Source organism: Platalea leucorodia (assembly GCF_965183815.1).
Source record: "Platalea leucorodia genome assembly, chromosome: 1".
In the NCBI taxonomy this organism is placed as follows: Eukaryota; Metazoa; Chordata; class Aves; order Pelecaniformes; family Threskiornithidae; genus Platalea; species Platalea leucorodia.
The window spans coordinates 132,783,229-132,800,499 of record NC_138823.1 but is presented as its reverse complement, the minus strand read 5'-3'; the positions used below and the strand labels follow the sequence as shown (position 1 = coordinate 132,800,499).

At 41.1% G+C, this 17,271-nt stretch overlaps 1 protein-coding gene across 1 annotated transcript in view; it reads left to right on the top strand.

The window, feature by feature from the left end:
- Positions 1-1,600: 1,600 nt before the first annotated feature.
- Positions 1,601-17,271, top strand: part of STK31 (serine/threonine kinase 31) — a gene marked incomplete at both ends in the record, with an annotated part of 40,922 nt that continues 25,251 nt past the window's right edge. Inside the window, 9 exons of the mRNA XM_082329501.1 lie at positions 1,601-1,628; positions 1,718-1,770; positions 3,239-3,337; positions 4,338-4,412; positions 5,163-5,321; positions 6,998-7,353; positions 9,251-9,419; positions 11,411-11,526; positions 12,379-12,538. Coding sequence (XP_082185627.1) covers positions 1,601-1,628; positions 1,718-1,770; positions 3,239-3,337; positions 4,338-4,412; positions 5,163-5,321; positions 6,998-7,353; positions 9,251-9,419; positions 11,411-11,526; positions 12,379-12,538 — 1,215 coding nt within the window. The remainder of the gene's footprint in view (positions 1,629-1,717; positions 1,771-3,238; positions 3,338-4,337; positions 4,413-5,162; positions 5,322-6,997; positions 7,354-9,250; positions 9,420-11,410; positions 11,527-12,378; positions 12,539-17,271) is intronic.

The window sequence follows — 17,271 nt, the reverse complement described above, 5'->3', positions numbered from 1 at the left end:
ATACTAAATATAAAATGCATCTGTCTTATGTTTGGGAGGAAAGGGAGCGTAATGTGTGAATTCACAGCCAGTAACAGCATCCGTGCCAAACTACTTTGTCAAGTTGTCAGCGTCTTTACAGCACGTTGCGCATATTGAACGGTTTGCAGGTCTCGGGTCTGCACATCCCGGGAGTCTCTAGCGGGAGTTTTGTTGTAGCCACGTAGCCTAAGGAAAAAGACAACTTTGCAGGTAGTGATAGTAAGTTTCTTAGCACAGATATAATCGAAAACAACAACAAAGGTTTTCCAGTCTAAAAGACCTTGCACAGGTGTACCTGTTTGGGTTTTTTTTTGGTAACAAAAGATACTACTTTTGTCTAGAAGCCTACTCTTGCTTTGGAGCCCTTAGCATTTGTCTTCTGGTAGAGTAAATCGTTATTTGCTTTACACTGGTTTTAGCTCTCATTTTACATTCGCTGTACCTGTGCTGGCCGGCCCTTGGCTGGGCACTGAGCCCGTGGGCTCCGTCAGGGACCTCCCCAGGGAAAGTCCCCGGCTCGACCGTACCGTCTCACCCGCCGAACAGCCGCACCCCGCCTCGCTAGCGCCTTCACCAGTCTTCGTCCTCATGTTAAATAAGACAGGAAAATGGCACATCGCTGCGCGGGAAAGCGGATGAGCGCCGACACGCCGCAGGGGGCCGGGATGAGCACGTTGGAAGGGGCCGGCGAGGAGAGCGCGCCATCGAGGCGGGAGCCTCCCTGCTGCTGCGGCGCTTATCCTTCAAAACCAGCATCAGCACGCGCTGATCCTTTTGCGTGCTGCAGGACGCGTCCGGGCATACAACTCGCAGAAGCAGCCTGGTGCCCGCAAGCTTTGCAGAGCACCGTTGCCCTGCGCCGGGCAGGGCTGCCCCGGCTGAGGTGCGGGGCGGGAGCGGCGCCCGCCTCATTGCGCGGGCAGGGGGAGGGCGCAGCTCCCGGGCGCTGCCGCCTCACGACCCCACTGAGGGAAGGGAAGGGAGGGGAGGGGAGGCACCGCCCCGCCCCGGCGGGCAGCCCCTGGCCGGGCCGCGGGGGCAGCGCTGAAGAACCGGCCGGGGCCGGGCCCGGGCAGCCGCATGCGCAGGGCCGGCGGCGGGTGTGGGGGGCGGCGGGAGCACGAGTGGCCGCGGCGGGGCCCGTCCCCCCGAGCCGGCCCGGCCGCCTCAGGTAGCGTCGGGGCCGCTCCGTCGGGGGACGAGGCCGGCAGCCGGCCGTCGCCCCCGGGGGTTCCCAGGGGCGCGGGGCTGCGCGGTGAGGAGAGGGCCCAGCTCTGCTGGCGGGAAGTCGCGGCCGTGGGAGCCTGACGGTGCTTCCTCGCGTAAAAAGGCGTTTTTCAGTAAAAAAATGGGTGCCTCTGACTCGGTAGGGAGAAGGGCTGAGGAGAAACCTGGGGGTGAGGCGATGGGAGAGCAGGAGCCCACTAAGCAGTGAGCCCCTGAGGTGTTGAGGACAGGGACAAGTTGTGTGGGCCTGCGAGGCGGGTGCGTGTGCCTCCCTGCGCCGCGGGCCTCTGGAAGCGTACCGTAATTTCTCTTTTAACTATACATATCTTGTAATGTTTCAGAATCTGTTGTCATGGATGGGGACACAGAGTATGACAAAGGTAATGTGAGGTGGTTTTCAAAACAAACACACACGTAATCTTACACTTGAGAATAATTTAATTTTTTTTTTTCTTTCCCCTCCTTTAAGTTGAAGATGTTGTGGGCTGCCACGTTGAAGATGCTGTAACATTTTGGGCACAGGTGAATTCAGAGAACTATTTGATTTTAACTGAGGTGTTTAGTCTTATCTCCCCCTCCTCCCTGCCCCACAAGTCTCTGCAGAAGTGAGAATAAATGATAGCATTTGATGTTGGAAAAAAAAAATACTTTGGATTTCATAATTGCAAGTATTATTGTGCCCTTTTAAATTGAAATCAATTATTATTTTCTGAAATGACAAAAAGAATTGTTCATCCATCCATTTGAATTGTAGCTGGGTTTTCTTGAATATTTGGTAGACCCTATGCCAAAAAAAATAAATAAATTGAGGGTTAAAATATTTGCTGTTGACTGAAGAATACTGTAGGAGGCAGTTGGAGCCCTGCTCGGGGTGGATCCCCTACCCTCCTAACACCTGAGCATGTGGGGCAGTTTCAATGAGGCTTGACATGGAGATGGTTCAAAGATGCTAGGTCCTTTTAAGTGTTGTGTAGATGGGCAGGAAGATGTTTGATAGGGGGGAGTGAGGAAAAGTAAAAAATCCCAAACAATGAATAGCTTTCATTAATGTGGGGTGTGCAGCAGAGCGAGGGGAAAATCCAGAAGGAGTACGAAAGCTTGCTTTTTCTCTTTGTTCTGCTGGCTAATTGGTGTGTGCATATTAGTCACCACCTGTGTAGCTTTGAGCCAGTTGGAGGAGGTAATTCTGCTTGTCATGTCCTCAATAGGAATTTGGGGAGGGGGACCAAAATTTACTCATTCTGTTTATGGAATAGCTTCTTCTAATAAAGGGATTTCTAGATGTAATAGTCATAGGTAATTGTCCTTTAGGTTCTTGCCCTGGCATTCTGAGACTCAGTCACAGTGTTTTTAATATTGTAAGGTACAAAAGTTAGGAGTGTACTTCTAAGGTTAACAAAATGTTCAGTTGCACTAGTGTTTTCTTGCCTGCTCTGAGCTCTGGATCCTTTCCTTTGAATTACGAGTAGAACGTTGTCTAATAAATGGCATGTTACTGGAATTGACCCAGTTTTACAGTGGTTCAGATACCAAGTTGTAACTGGAAAGACTCTGCTTCTCTCAGTCAAACCAAAACCCCAGTCTTACATGTAAAGAGAATTAAGGGGTATGCCAGAGCTGTTGTCTCCTTGTATTATCGAGAGAAAGAAAAAGAACAACAAATAGATACCAGAATTTGTGAGGAAGGATTGATAAGTAAGATCTGCATACTGCTCGCAGAAGCTGGTAATTAAACTGTTAAAAATGTTCTTTGCAAACTATTTCTCTGGGGTACATCACCTGCCCTTGATCCATTTCATTAATTTTGTAAGAAAATGAGAGCAGGCTTAAAAATGCAGCTAACATTGTGAAGATGGAGAGCTTAAGGTGGGGCATGACTTGTCTCAACAGCAGTGCAACTGTTTTGATTTAATTTTTGGCCGTTATAAGCCGTCAAGCATCTACTAAAAGTTACAGTTAATAACTTGTACCCTTTCTTCGCACTTCTTAGAATGTCAGTAGATGTAATGACCTCTTGAAATTAAGTTGTGCACTGGCAGAAGCTTGTCCTCGGGCTAATGCAGTTTTTGGCAAACCTGATTTTAGTAAGGTAAGTAGGTTGTGTATATGTGGAGTTTGTTTTTCACCTGGATGTAAAAGCCTTAATTCTATGCAACCATTTTTTTAGGTATTTTCTTGATCTTTCATTATGCTGTGGGTTATGTTCTTTTAAAGAGATCTTAAGAACTGCTGGCTTCCCTAAAGAAAACGCTTATTTTGTGTGAGCAAGTTTAAATCTTTCTCCACTTCAGACTTCAGTGAAATTATGCAGCCATAGCGTTTTTTTTAACACACAGGAAATGACTACAAGAAGGTAATACACAGAACGCTGAATTCTCTTTCGTTGCCCAGTATACGTTATGGGTTATCTTTAACAAGAGAGCAGTGCTTTTTCAGAGAAGTGATTCTTTGCTCCATCTCAAGAAGTGCAGAAGATATTACAAAAACCTGTAATGTTAATGTGCTGGACAAAGTAGTCTTAAGAAGATAACAAGGACTTATTTAATAGCAGTTCAATGACAAGCATGCAAAGAGTGATGGCAATTTTTGTTTTTGTATGTGAACTACTGATGGCTTATTGCAAAGTAAGGTTTAAATAAAAAAAATTGTCTGAACTGTTTGTGACCTTTTACATTCCTCTTGAAAAGGAAGAAAATGCATCAACAGCAAACCCAGCATGTTTGTGGTGTGACTGGCCTCTTCCTTTGTTGGGCTTACTAAGCCGTCAGTGTCAATAAAATGTTGTAGCAACACATTAACAGAAAAGCCATGGGAGTCTGCTGTGTAAAACGCTGCTGTTTTTCTAGTTGCAAATTTTCTTTGAGCTATTGTTTTTGGAGTAGAGGATTATGTTTTTGAAGCATTAGCATATTTTTTTATGAGAGATAGGGTATCAAATGCATTACTTTTTTTTCATACTACTGTTGGGATAACTATAGGAGAGTGTGAAAATAAGGTTTGTAATGTATTACAAATACCATTTTGAGGTATGCTTATATTTTCAGAATGCTATTCTTGATCTTTTTTTTTTTTTTTTTCCTAATTTCCAGATTTATGGTGGCTGTTTTTCTGAAGATAGGTGTTGGTACAGATGTATGGTACAGCAGGTGATCAACAATGAAAAGGCAGGAACTATTTTTTAAAAGTCTTTAATTGTATATCAGTTCTACATGCAGGATGATGGGAGTAAATTCAATTCCTTCTCTTTTTGAAACTTGCTGTGTGAATGCATTTAAAAACAGTGAATATACACGTGGGACACAAATTCAAGTGACCTGTAATTTTGAAAAATGCTGATGAAAAGATGGCAAAACATGACCTACTTGCGAAATGCTGTTTGTATCTCTTGATAAAGAGATTCACGAGTGGTAGTTAATGTTGCTAAGCAATGTAATTTAATTTCAAAACTTCTGAGTGGTGAAAACGGCAGCCTGTGTGTGACATGTTAGCACTGATGCAAATGACCTGAAAGAGTTGTTAATCAGCATTAGGTGACTGATACAGAAGGCTAGTAGTTCCTTTATAAAATGGTAATTTCTAGACAGGCTGGTTGGCATGGAAACATGAGATTGCATATCTGTCCATTGAAGAAAGTCTTCTATATTGCTTCTTAATTGTAGCCCTTAGAGGAAAAAAAAAATTGCCAGCAAAGATCTGTTTTGTTACTTAAAGTTTTGTTGCTAAGGTGCCAACATAAGAGATTTCTCTAACTCGGTTCCTTCCTCTGAAGCGTGTCTAGGCTTAGTATGGAAGATTCTCATTTCTGCAACATGCACATGTGTTAAAATGCTCATATTCTAGTAGTTGTCAGCACATATTTCTGTAGGAGGTTTGTGTAACCTCAGCTGATTTATATTTTTATATTATTGTTGCAGTGTCAGGTATTGTACATTGACTATGGAAATTCTGAGGTTCTGAATAGATCAGACATAGTTGAAATCCCACCAAACTTGCAATGTCCAAGTGTTGCCAAGAAGTACAGACTCTGGGGCCTACAGCTACCAACTGATCAGAACTTAAACATGTTTGACCAGGTGAGTAACAGATTTTGAAGCGTTTAGATGATGGGGTTTGTAACAGAGGCTGCCAAATATCAGCACAGTGTCACCAGGAAGAGCTGGATGTTTAACTGTAAAGGCAGGGCATGCTGGGAAGGGCTGTCTGATCGGTTGCCCTAAACATGCTCTAGGAACTAAGATGGTTCAGATTGCGCTGGGAGGTAATTTGTAGAGTTTGCTTTTGTCATGTTCAGAGCCTCAGGTCTATTTCTGACTGACCTGGGTTCTTTCTGGTGCTGAGGAAACAAAGCACCTCTGTTTCTTTCCCTTCAGAGGGAAAAAAACCTCCCTTGGTCACAGAACCTGCGATAAATTCACTTACATCTGTGAGCTGCTTGAATGCCATCTGTCTGGGTACTGTACAAACTTTTGGTCAGGAGAGAGGGTAGCAGGTGAACGTGGGTGGTAGTAGGAACCCTGTCATCCCTGGCCAGCAATGAGCATGAAAGGCTCAGGAGCTGATGCCAACAGGACTGGTAAAAGCTTTGAGCCCTCTTGAGTGGCACTGGTCGAGTTTTACTAGTGGCAGTCTCCCTTTCTGGGACACCACTTACAGTCTTAATGGCATGCTCCTTCAAGGCTTGTCACTGGCGCTGCCCGTGCTTCACCAGCCGGTGGCTTGGGAGCGGCAGTTGCCAGAGGAGGAGGCAGGAAGCGGCTGTCCTGCTTGCCTTGTCGTATCCCTCTATCATTTAGAGGAGATCCTGACACCCCCTGGGTATGGTTTCATCCCTGTGCTCCTATGGACATTGCTTAGTGTGATTACCTAAGACAGGTGGAAAGCTCTGTTCTCAGTTCCCTGGGGTTTTGTTTTGTTTGTGTGGTGGTGGTGTTTTTGTTTGTTTTTTTTTTTAAATGGTTCTTGTTGCTTGAGGTAAAGCTTTATTTGCTTGTCCTGTGTAGCTTTCCTGTGCCCACCCCTTCCATTCTTAATTTTCAGCAAAACCAGCTTGTTTTCAGAAGTGGTGGGGCAAAAAGAAAAAAAACCCTGTTAATAAAAGAGAACTTTCTCCCAGATGTCTTGTGAAGGTCTGGAGTGCATTCCCCAGTCTTCCAAAGCTGTTTTTCTTTGATATTACTTATGAAACTGGTAGGTGCCAATTCTGGCATTTCCCAATTTTTAAATGAGTCGTTTCAGTTAAGGTAGATTTCCGTAAGGTAGATACACATAATAATGCATTTGTCACTATGTTCTGTTTCAACTTCTGGACCACTTATTGAAAGGCTGTTAAACAATCCAATAATTAATTTTTTTTTTTTCATTTTATTTTGTATAATACTGTTAACTAGTTGGTCTAGTATCCTCTAAAAGACTTGGATATCCTGGTTGCCAGCTTCTATTGAGAGGTGATGGGACTTTGGACTTCTATCACTTATAAATGATACTGAATTCATCAAAGCTGAACATTGAGGGAGACCTATTGGTGTTGAAGTCCAGTCTGGCATTGACAGTGATGAGATCGGGTACAGCTGTAGTTGTACAGATACAGCATTGTTTCAGAACAAATGTGTTAAACATAAGCTTTACCTGTGCAGCTCTTTGCGTTTTGGTCTTAAACATGTTCTCTCTTTCTTAGAAGAAAGATGGCTGATTTCAGCTAAAAATATTCACAGTGCTCAGTACACAACTTCATTGTATTTTTATTTTACAGGGGAAGAAGTTCTTGAGCAGCCTAGTTTTTGAAAAAGAAATAAAAATACGCCACAAAGCCAAGCACAAAGACGGTACTGTTATTGCCCAGGCAGAATATGAAAAAATAGATATTGGAGAAGAGGTGGTCAAGGCAGGGTTTGCTGAAAAATGCACATTTCCAGGAAACACTAAAGATACGGAAGAGAGAAGAGTAGATGTCATGCAAAACCAACATCGGAAGATAAAAGTTTCAGTTCCACTGTGGGTAAACAGGTCCGACCACGTTCTGTACAGCATCCCAAGAGGGCGCTTTGACCAAGTAGCTGTCAGCGCAAGGAATCAGAATTTTACTGGAAACCGTATGTTTGCCCCAAAGTAAGGCAGTGGGATAGAAAACTTTGTATGAGTGATCTGATTAGCATAGTTGCTGGGATCTGGGTATATAAGAAGATGGAAGGGGAAGTGAGTGTCTAAAATACAAAGTTCAATTTCTGTCTTTGCGGCATCAAGTAATACTGGTACTCAATGGAAGGGAAGTATGTGAGTCTGTGTGCGTGTGCATGCTGTGGTGGTGGGAATTAGGACATTAATCTGTAGGAAACTTATAGTTTATATAGTGTTGTTGCTGGTGGGATAGCTTGTTCTTCCTCATTTGATTTCCAGAGACAGACTGTTCTTCTGTATCTTAATGCAAGATTTTGAAAAAGAAGGAAGGGGTAGCAGCTAGTAAGCAGAAAGCTTAGTTGAAAGCGAAGGTTGTAGGATGTCAGGCCTCTAGAATTGGCAGTGATAGGCAATGCAATGATGTTCGTTTTTGCATCTGTGTAATTTTCATAGGCTTGTCCTTGAGACTTTTTGTAGCTATCCGCTATTTATTTACCTCTGTTGAAAACTCACTGGACGCAAATGTGTGTGGAATGTAAAAGTACACTTAACTAGCAGGACAAACATATTTTGGTGATTTATTTGTGTAGGAATGTAACAATGTGTGCTAATAAGAAATAAAGCCAGCAATCACAGTTTGAAGTAAGCTTTAGGGAATAACGGTGTCTCTGCAACTTGTAATTACATTGACAAGAGGTGGTGGTAAGTTGGCAGTTACAGTTGTTGTCAGAAATCTTTTTAAAGAGACTTGTCCTACAGTTGCTAGGATTGCCATGGCAACAGGCTGCTGAGAAAAATGTTTGTGGGTGGGAAAGATGGTACTTGGCATTCAGAAAGTTGAGATGGTGTAAGAAGTAATGTTCTTCAAAAAAACTTGTTTAGAATTTGCTAATGTTCCCTAATTTGAGCTTCTGGAACATTTTAATGAATCACCTGAGGGCACGCCCTTCCACATACCAGCATGGTGTCCAAATCTGTTTTACAATTAGATCATTTAGGCAAGTCTATGCTGCTAACAAATACTAATATGAAATGAGGTGCTCTTCAAAAAAGTCTAAATTTACAGTAAAGTGCCTCATTCTGAATTATTTTGATACTCTCATCTGCCCTGTTTTCTGAGTTATAAATATGCTCTGAATCTGATTTTAAAAAAGAAATAGCTTGCTTTTTTTTTTTGTGGCACACAGTGTAGAGATGCTTTTCTGTACAGAGCTATCCTGACTGGTCTGAGCAGCCGGCAGATTCTCTATTCCATTTCTGTATGTTCTGGTGTCCATTAACTTTTTGCACATCGCAGGCATTTTTGGGGTGGTATGCCTGCGAAGGAAATGGAGAAAGAAAGAAGCTAGGATGTAACCAAAGCCATGCAGGTGAGGATGAAGTTGATGTGAGGTCTAGTGGAGCTTTGGTACTGTGCAGTACTGTCACAGTACTCTGAGACAGATGGCTTCACATTGCTCTTCTTCGTTATAAAAATAACTTTCAGGGTATAGATCCAAAACACTAACCTTAAAGTGCTTTGGCTTATTTAGTAGATAGAAGATTTGAATTACAATGGACCTTGACTTTTTCTGGATCTACAGCGTGGTATCATAAGATGTTTTTTGGATGGGAAAGACTTTTGAGTTAGTGACTGGGAAAACATATGTAGGGTTGTCTTCAAGTGATATATCTTTTTCCTTGGTGTTGTGTTTAACAGTCTTTGTAAAGACTGGTGTAGAGAGGGATGCAAATTCTGAAGTAAAGCATGATTATGTAGGTGCTTCTATAGTCTCTTTGATGTGGTGTTCTGTAGTCATTACTGAAATTACAATAGCATGAAAGAATGCACATTGTGTTGTGGTTGTTTTTTTTTTTTTTTTAAATCCTCTTAATTAATTTTTAAAAGGGAAAAAATGCTAGTTTCTACCTCAGTGCCAGTCACCAGCTTGGCACAAATAAGACCAGATCAGAAGCTGTCCGAAGAGAAAGAAGTTCTCAGAAGAGAGAATGTAAATCTCTTGCAGAGGCAGAAGGAACTAGAACTGAAGGTTCAACAGCTGAAACGTGAACTTCAGGTATGTGGAAATGTGAAGAGGATGCTTCTCTCCTCATTGTGAGTGTTTCTGACAATGCTTCTGTCTCAACGGTTTCATCGTACTGCAGTTCAGCTGTGCACTGCTGTTTGGAATACAGAAGGATTAAACTGGTTGAGTGAAGACTTGTCTTGCCCTGGTGCAGGGAGATGCTGTCGGTGTGTGTCAGCACGCGTTTTGCAGTCCAGGTTGGACCCTAGCTCCCCGTGGTGTATGTACTGGCTTGCCACCACGCTTGATGCAACTGCTGGTTTGGATGTAGGTGTTCTGTTTGAACCTAGAGTTCTACACTTTGATTACAAACATGCTTTGTGTATAAGGATGTAATCCTTGCCTTTTTTTTTTGCTCATTTAGAGGGAAAAACTGCTTTCTGTGTGTTGGGCTGAAAATTCCTAAGCATCACAGAATCATAGCAGCTGTAGAATTTTAGAACTGGATAAAAATTACTATTTCCTTAATTGCTTCATAATAGAAAAGATGCTTATCTTTCTTTCCAGGGGAAGTTCTTGGCACTATCTGAGAAGCACAGTACTTAGTAATAGTTACTGATAGGCTTAAAAATGCTGTGAATGGTTTTAAGTGTGATAAACAGCCATCAGTAAGAGGAGATTGTGGGGAAGGATGTTATGTTTGCATGAATTCAGAAAAATGTTGTGCAAACTCTTATCTCTACAGATAGGAAAGGAAAATCTGCCGTTGTGTAAATGCCTTTACCCCCCCCCCCCCCAACCTGGACTTGCACACAGCTGTTTCCTTTTTCTTTCTTGCGGAATAAAACTACTCATAACCAGCTTTGCTACTGAGTTATCTCTCCCTAGAACACCTGTGTTTCGACATATACTAACCTGTCATTGCACAGATTCTCTGTCAACTAAAGATAGGATGTTTTTGCACTTCTATGCAAACTAAATTAACAAGCAACAGAATACATGTCTGCAGCTCAGAAAAACTACTTGAATGCAAGGAATTCTTAGAAGCATTTCTTATCTATAGTCTGATGACTTTTTTTTAAACTACTTTCTACAAAGGTTAATTACTTTTTTGTGTTGAATGCAAGTAAACTGTTTTTAAAGAAAAGGTTGTGGATATTCTTTTAAGTAAGAAAATATTTGCTTCCTGCTATAAACACTATAGTCGGCAATGATTTGTTCTAGAAGGGGGATGTGTGGTGGTGTTTTTCAAGGAGAACTTAATATTTAACATCCTGCAGTCATGAGACTTTGGGTGCTCATCTGCAAATACAAAGCTATTTAAATCCTTCTATGTTTATTTTTTTGTTTGTTGGTGGTTTTTTTTTTTTTTTTAATATGTAGTGAGTCTAAAAGGCTAACAACTTTTGAAGACTGTGTTTCGTTACCTGAAGTGGAGTTTATAAAAGCATCTCTGTGGCATGACAGCAAAAGCTTTTAAATTTAGGTTGCCCCTTGAGGAATATAGCCTGATACGGTGTGTGGGCTTTTTTTGGGTCAAGAATATTCCTTATTTTGTCTTAAGAATATTCCTTGTAGGAAGGTCAGGATGGTTGTACATACAGCGAGAGTTTTTATTTTGCTGGACCATTTTGAGGTGCAGTAGTGATGAGAGTAAGGATTTTAATGAGGTCCTGGACTTGATTTCCATGTTGTCTGAAGACTTCCTAGCAAGTGGGGAGTAGTTGAAGAAATACACTTGAACACATAACTACTGAAATGAGAGGAAGGAAATGAACCATTAACCTTTAAGGAGCTATTAAAGAAAATAAAATTATTCTCATTGGTTTGTATGTCTTTCTAGGCATTTTATTAGTGCTTTGAAGAGGGCCAGCTCTGTGTGCGTGTGTGTGTGCGTGCGTGCGTGTGTGTGTGTATGTGTGTGTTTTCAAAAGTCTGAATTATGGTCTGCATTTTAGTAACCCTGGGCGACTGTTGTGACTATTGATCTATCTTTACCTCTCTTTGTTGAAACACGGCTCCAAAAATGATAAATAATTCAGAGAGAGAAGGAAGCATCTAGCAAAACTGCTGAAAGTTTTGAGGAAACCCTACGTACTTACATTGGAACGAAAATGAGAAGTTTGGCTGCTAAGGTGAAGGCATTGAAAGAAGTTAGGTATGTTGTTTTTTTTTTTTTTTCTAAAGTAGTGCTATTTATCATTGCCCTGTTTATCTCTTGAAGTCATGCATGCTTTTTTGTTTCCCAAATGTTTTGTTTTGTTAATTTCCTAAGGAAAATGTAGTGTTGTATACAGAGGGGAGTATTTCCCAAAAGCAAGGCTGAAACCTGAGCTTTTTGGAAGCTCACATTGGAATTTGTATTGCCTGTTTCTCAATATGTAGCGGATGACTTTGGTTCATTTCTGCTCCTTTATGATAGCTATTGCAAGAAGAGCTTTCAATTCCATCTTCAAGGAAGATGCTAATGAGTACATGCAGATAGTTGTTAAAAGTAACTGGGTAGTCAGAATTGCTTGGGTATCTGTATTGCTGTGAGAGGTGCCTCTCTTTGGATAGCGCAAATTACCCTTCTGGTTTTAAAGGAAGGGACAAAGCTGCAGTGGGAAGAAGACTTGAAATAGAAATGACCATCAGCTCCTTTAAGAAGATATATATATATATATTGGTGTATGTGTTTGTGGAAGATGAGTTAAAAAAAAAAAAATACCAAGGGAGGAGATAGGACAAAAGGGAAATTAAAAGCAGGACAGAATTTCCATGTACAGCCTCGTCAATACTGAGGTATAATGAATGTATTCTTGGTCCTTCTTCGTTCCTCGAAGAAAGATTTAACAGCTGAATGAGACAAATTGCTGCTGCTACTTTTTGAAAGAAACTAGGTTATTACCATGGCAGGTGCTATCTCAAAATTTGTATGTTCAAGGGGTCTGAATAGCATTGATTTTTAAACTGCTTAAGTTCTGGGGAAAAAAAAAAACTCGTAAAATGTTTCCTCCTTACAACTTAGGCACTCAAATAAGAACAGTCGTTTTGAGGAGCAGCTCTCACAAGCCATAAAACTAGTTACAGAAGGATGTCTCACTGTTCCGTGTTCCTTGGAAAAATTGCAGAAAATTTGGACGGAGTATGACTTGGCTCAGAAGAGGATTCAGTTATGCAGAAATGTGGTAGGTTGGAATTATTTTTTTCTCAAGAGCTATAATTTAACAGCTATTGACAGAGTGTTTTAGTCTTATAAGTGTAGCTGGATAGCATGAGCGCAGCATGGAAACATCTGTCCTTTGCTAAATAAGATCAGAGGCTTTGCTACCTTTGCCACAACTGATGTATTTGTGGAGTGTTATTTTTTTGTGTTAGACTTTTTGACGCCCTTGATTTTGTAAAGAAGTATAAGGAAATCAGAACATGGTAGCTAAAAGGTTTCTGTTCTGTAATAGAAACCGCTTCAGCTGTGCAGCTGCAGTGTCTATGTCTTTAAAACCTTTCGTTAAAGCCGCATGCCACTACTTGGTGTATGCTTCCCTCGTGTGGGGAGACGTAGGGAGAGCAGAAGGCAAATGCGGTTGTGTAGGAAGGTGGACTTGTATAGAGGAAAGCTGCCATCTAGTGCAACTTCTCTGCAACCGCAGATCTGAAAAAGCTGTGCCTGGATCTGCAGACACGGCTGTGTCGGTAAGGATGGTTCTGTGCTGCATCCCTCGTGTGCGCCGGTGCTGCGCTTGGGAGCGGGAGGGCTCCCCGGTCTGCGGCAGGCGTTGTGGTAAGGCAGGGGAGGGACGGTAGTTGTGTGTCTGGGAGAATGACAGCAAATGTGTTGTGACTATTTTCAAGTATAACCTAAAACATTTTAAACGTGTTTGCTTAAGAAGTATTGCTGTATTACACTGAATTTAACAGCTCATGAAATGGACTAGAAAATAAGGAGCCATGAGGAGAACCCAAGTAAGTTCTGTTGTTGCTTGTGCAGGGAAAAGTATTAAAACATCTATGGCATGACGTACATTTGATGGCTGTAGGTGAAAAGAAGTAGTAAACAAAAGAAAGTCAAATGTTTAAACTTGACAACATTAAGATAAGTGTTAATAAGCAGATGACATTTTAGTGTTACATCTTGTTCTTCTACACTTTGCTCCCCTATACAACTAGACTGCGAGGTACCCAGGAGCCAGGGTGGCTTAGGGGTTCAGTTGCACAAGCTTCCCTTGGGTGAATTCCTGATTCCATGTGAAAAAGTAGCAGTTGCAGTTTTCTGGAGATTACATGGGATGGTTGAGCTCAAGGAGGTCCATAAGCTTTGTTGAACAACAGCAGACAAGTAAAGCAAAGCAGTCTTAGAACTTGTTTTCGCGCCCCTCATCCAGTTTTGCTTTGATTCAGTTGCGCTGGGGCTAGAGGAAAAGAAAACTCTTGATGTGGACAAGAGGTAGGAGAGGTGCAGATACAGTGGTGTGACTGGGGAGTCTCAAAGTGTTTATTCAATAAAGGAGATGGTTGGTTTGGTGCCATTCAGGTGCCGGGGTGTGTGTGTGTGTGTGTCTTGTTTTGTGTTTTTTTTTTTTTTTTTTTTTTTTTTTTAATTGCCAACCCCGGCAAGCAACATTCTTCCATGAGAAAAATGAAAAGAGATTTCATTCTTGAAGTGTGCTTGAGGTTTTTCTGATGGACAAATTTTTTGGAATACATTAGACAGTCTGGACATTGTCACCCTTTTCAGTTGTGAATGGCTAACAATGAAGCCATGTCTGCATGATGTGTTGTAGTGCATTACACTGCCAAAATATTTGAAATACTGCTTAAATGAGGTTACAGCACTATGCTGCTTCTGGTAGCACCCCCTGGTCCGTCCCCCCGCCCACCCCGCCCATTCTGACGTGGTTCCTGGCTGCCTAAGCTAAGGTGTAAATGAATGGTGGCACGAAATCTTATGACTTCTCAAGAGCATGCCGTTGTTTAAAAAAAAAAAAAAAAAAAAAAATTCCTGCTATCTGAAGAGGGAAAGTTGTCATGGTAGTGTCACCAATATTTTAAACAGGGAACAATAAAGAAAACCTGAGTTCTACTAGATGTCAGGTATCCCCGAGTGCCTGAGTGCTGCAAAGGGTATGCAAGTGGGAATGTGTGTGGAAGTGTAGAGCTCCCTGAAGAATTAATTTAGTTTTCAAGATGAATCGGTAGCAGCTGGAAGCAGGACATCTCAAGGCTCCTGTGGAATTTGTCTTAAGTATTTTGAAGACTTTGGTAGGTGAAGGGTACAGAACAAGAGTTTTGGTTGCATCATGCTAGAGCTACGGTACCACAAAGGTTGTCCTGTTTCAATGTCCAGTGTAGTGGCTTAACTTTTTTTTTCCCCTGAGAATCATTTTGATGTTTAAAGATCTATTTTATGTGCTGTAACATGCCACAGAATTTTGGTTACTGTACTTTCAAACACAAATGTCCAGGATGCAGACAGTACAAGAGTGTGATTGTTATTCTGCCTGTCATCCCTACTTGAATTATACTGACTGGAGATAGGCTAACAAATATTTTTGATAGTGTAGCTGATTATGTTGATATCACTAACTTTGCTTCTTGCTCAGTTAAAATGAGGTACGTGTAAATCCAGTGTACAGGAAGCCCAGTGAACCCAAACAGATGGATGAAATAGCTGGCTATTAAACTATAGCAGACTGTTTAACTCTGTTTGCTTAATCTGTCAACCTAGCTGTCAAAATTGGTTTTACTAAGCATAATCTTGCTATTCAGTTGCCTAAGCAATGTGCTCTCCCTTTAACCTCCCTGGAGTGCTGATGCCCTCTCTCACTGTCACAAGCCTCATTTGTTTGTAAGCTCTTGGGAGTGAACATCTTGTCTTGCTTTGGGGGAAACCTAATGCATCTTAAACAAATATCACAGACAAGAGTAAACCCAATCAAGTTTGAGTGCAGAGTAAATGGCGTTATTTCAGTTTTCCTTGTCTCTGCTTTCTTAGTTGGTTTATGCTGGTTTAACTGGGGTCTCTCCTCGACACTGTCCCAAAAATGAAGATGGGCGACTGGAGCATTTGTTCGTGGTAAGGTATTTATGTAACATATGTCTTGGAAACATAAGAAAATCAGTGAACTGAGGTAGTGCTGGGGCATGGTGTGTATGAAAATAACAAAGATGGTTCTTCTGGAGTGGAAATGCTTAAGAATATATTCAAAACGAATCATAGAATTTGATGTAAATTCTGTGTCCAAATAAAAAGGGTAGTGGTGCTGATCACTTAACCAGCTCTCCTATGAAACGTAACTGAGAGAATGGCAGCTTTACAGATGAAAAACCAGGGATAATTAGAAGTCCGCCTGATTGCAATGTGGGCAGATACTCATAGTAATAGTGTATTACGAATCCTGACTTTTCAGACATTGTAGATAGTGTTTTATGGATGTGTTGCTTAATTTATGATTCTGATTTAGAAACTTATTGGAGAATGTAGTGTACATATTTAGCATTTTTTGTGGGAAGGATGAAAAAATAATCACACCAATGTTTAAAAAAGGGGAACTATTCAGTTGCTCATTTAAAAAAAAAAAAAAAAAAAACGGTCAGGGAGGGTGGGATAAATAGAGCTGTTTAATGAGGATGCTGATGCCAGAGCTATTTTTAGCTATTCCATATACTGCAAAGTAGTTACTTAAACTAAAGGGAGCCAAAAACTGGGGTCAAAAGTAGAAATAGGGTCTAAAAATTGATTAGAAGTTATCCATGGAGGGGGATTCATTTTTTTCTCTTGTTTAAGACGTTGTTAAATCTCACTAAAGCAAGAATGCATTGATGAGGTGATTGCACTATGCATATCCTTCTCTTATGGACTTCCATAAGTGTTGCTATAATTATCAAAAACAAGATGGTAAGCTAGCTTGGTGTTGGGTGGACTGAGTCTGATGGTTGGTTGTCTGTGGTTGTTTGTGGAGTGGTGGTTTTGCTTTTTTTTTTGTTTTTGTTTTTTTTGAGGTATAAGATGGACCAGACACAAAATAAACTAAATTTTATAGTTTGAGAAGCCTTTAGCCTGTTCTAAAGGAGTTTAATTCTACTGTTTGCTATTGTGATGAGCTTACATCTTTGTAAAGCAGACTCTTAAAATATTGCGTGTGTGCTTAATGCTCTCTGAAGTTACTGTTATGTAACAGGCGTTATCTGAGCCATGAACTGTTGCACGTACCCAATTAAATGTCAGACATTGGAAGGAGACTTGTCCTGTGGCTCCCGAGCCGTTTGTTGAGTTCCTGGATTGTCATTAAGCCATGTGTAGACTGTTAAATTTACTCTAGTGCATGAACTGGTATTAATTGGTTTGGTTGCCTGATTGAACCTTCTACTACATTAAGTCTCTATTGCTCTAGTTTTTGAAGTAATATTGGGCAGAAAATTTGTCTTAAAAAGGAATAAGGACCCCTTGTTATAAAGAACATTTTTCATGCAGTGCATTACAGTATTCTTTTAGAAACTAGCTCTTGTCTTATGCAGGAAAAACAGCAGGAAGTCTGTAAAAATTGTGTGTGCTTTTGGTCACCAGAGATGCCCAAAAAGTGCAGAAGTGCCTATTAAATCTTTTTGTTGTTGTTTCATGGTTTTAAGTGCTGAAGCAGTATGTCGTGTTCACGTTCTATAGTAGAACTTAATCCACCTATTTTTATTATCCAGCCCACTAATGTCTGGCTGAATGACAACATCTGTTCAGTTGCTAATCTAAGTTTTAAAGCAGTGTATCCTGCAACTTGGGGTTTTATTTTTAGTTGGAGTTTGTCTATCTTTCAATTTCCAACCCTTGGATCTCATTCTGCCCTTGTCTGTTACAGGCAAAAGATTTCTAATCTATCTTCCATGGATACTTACAAACTCCTGATTAAGTGAACTTCTAAGCTTTGACTGG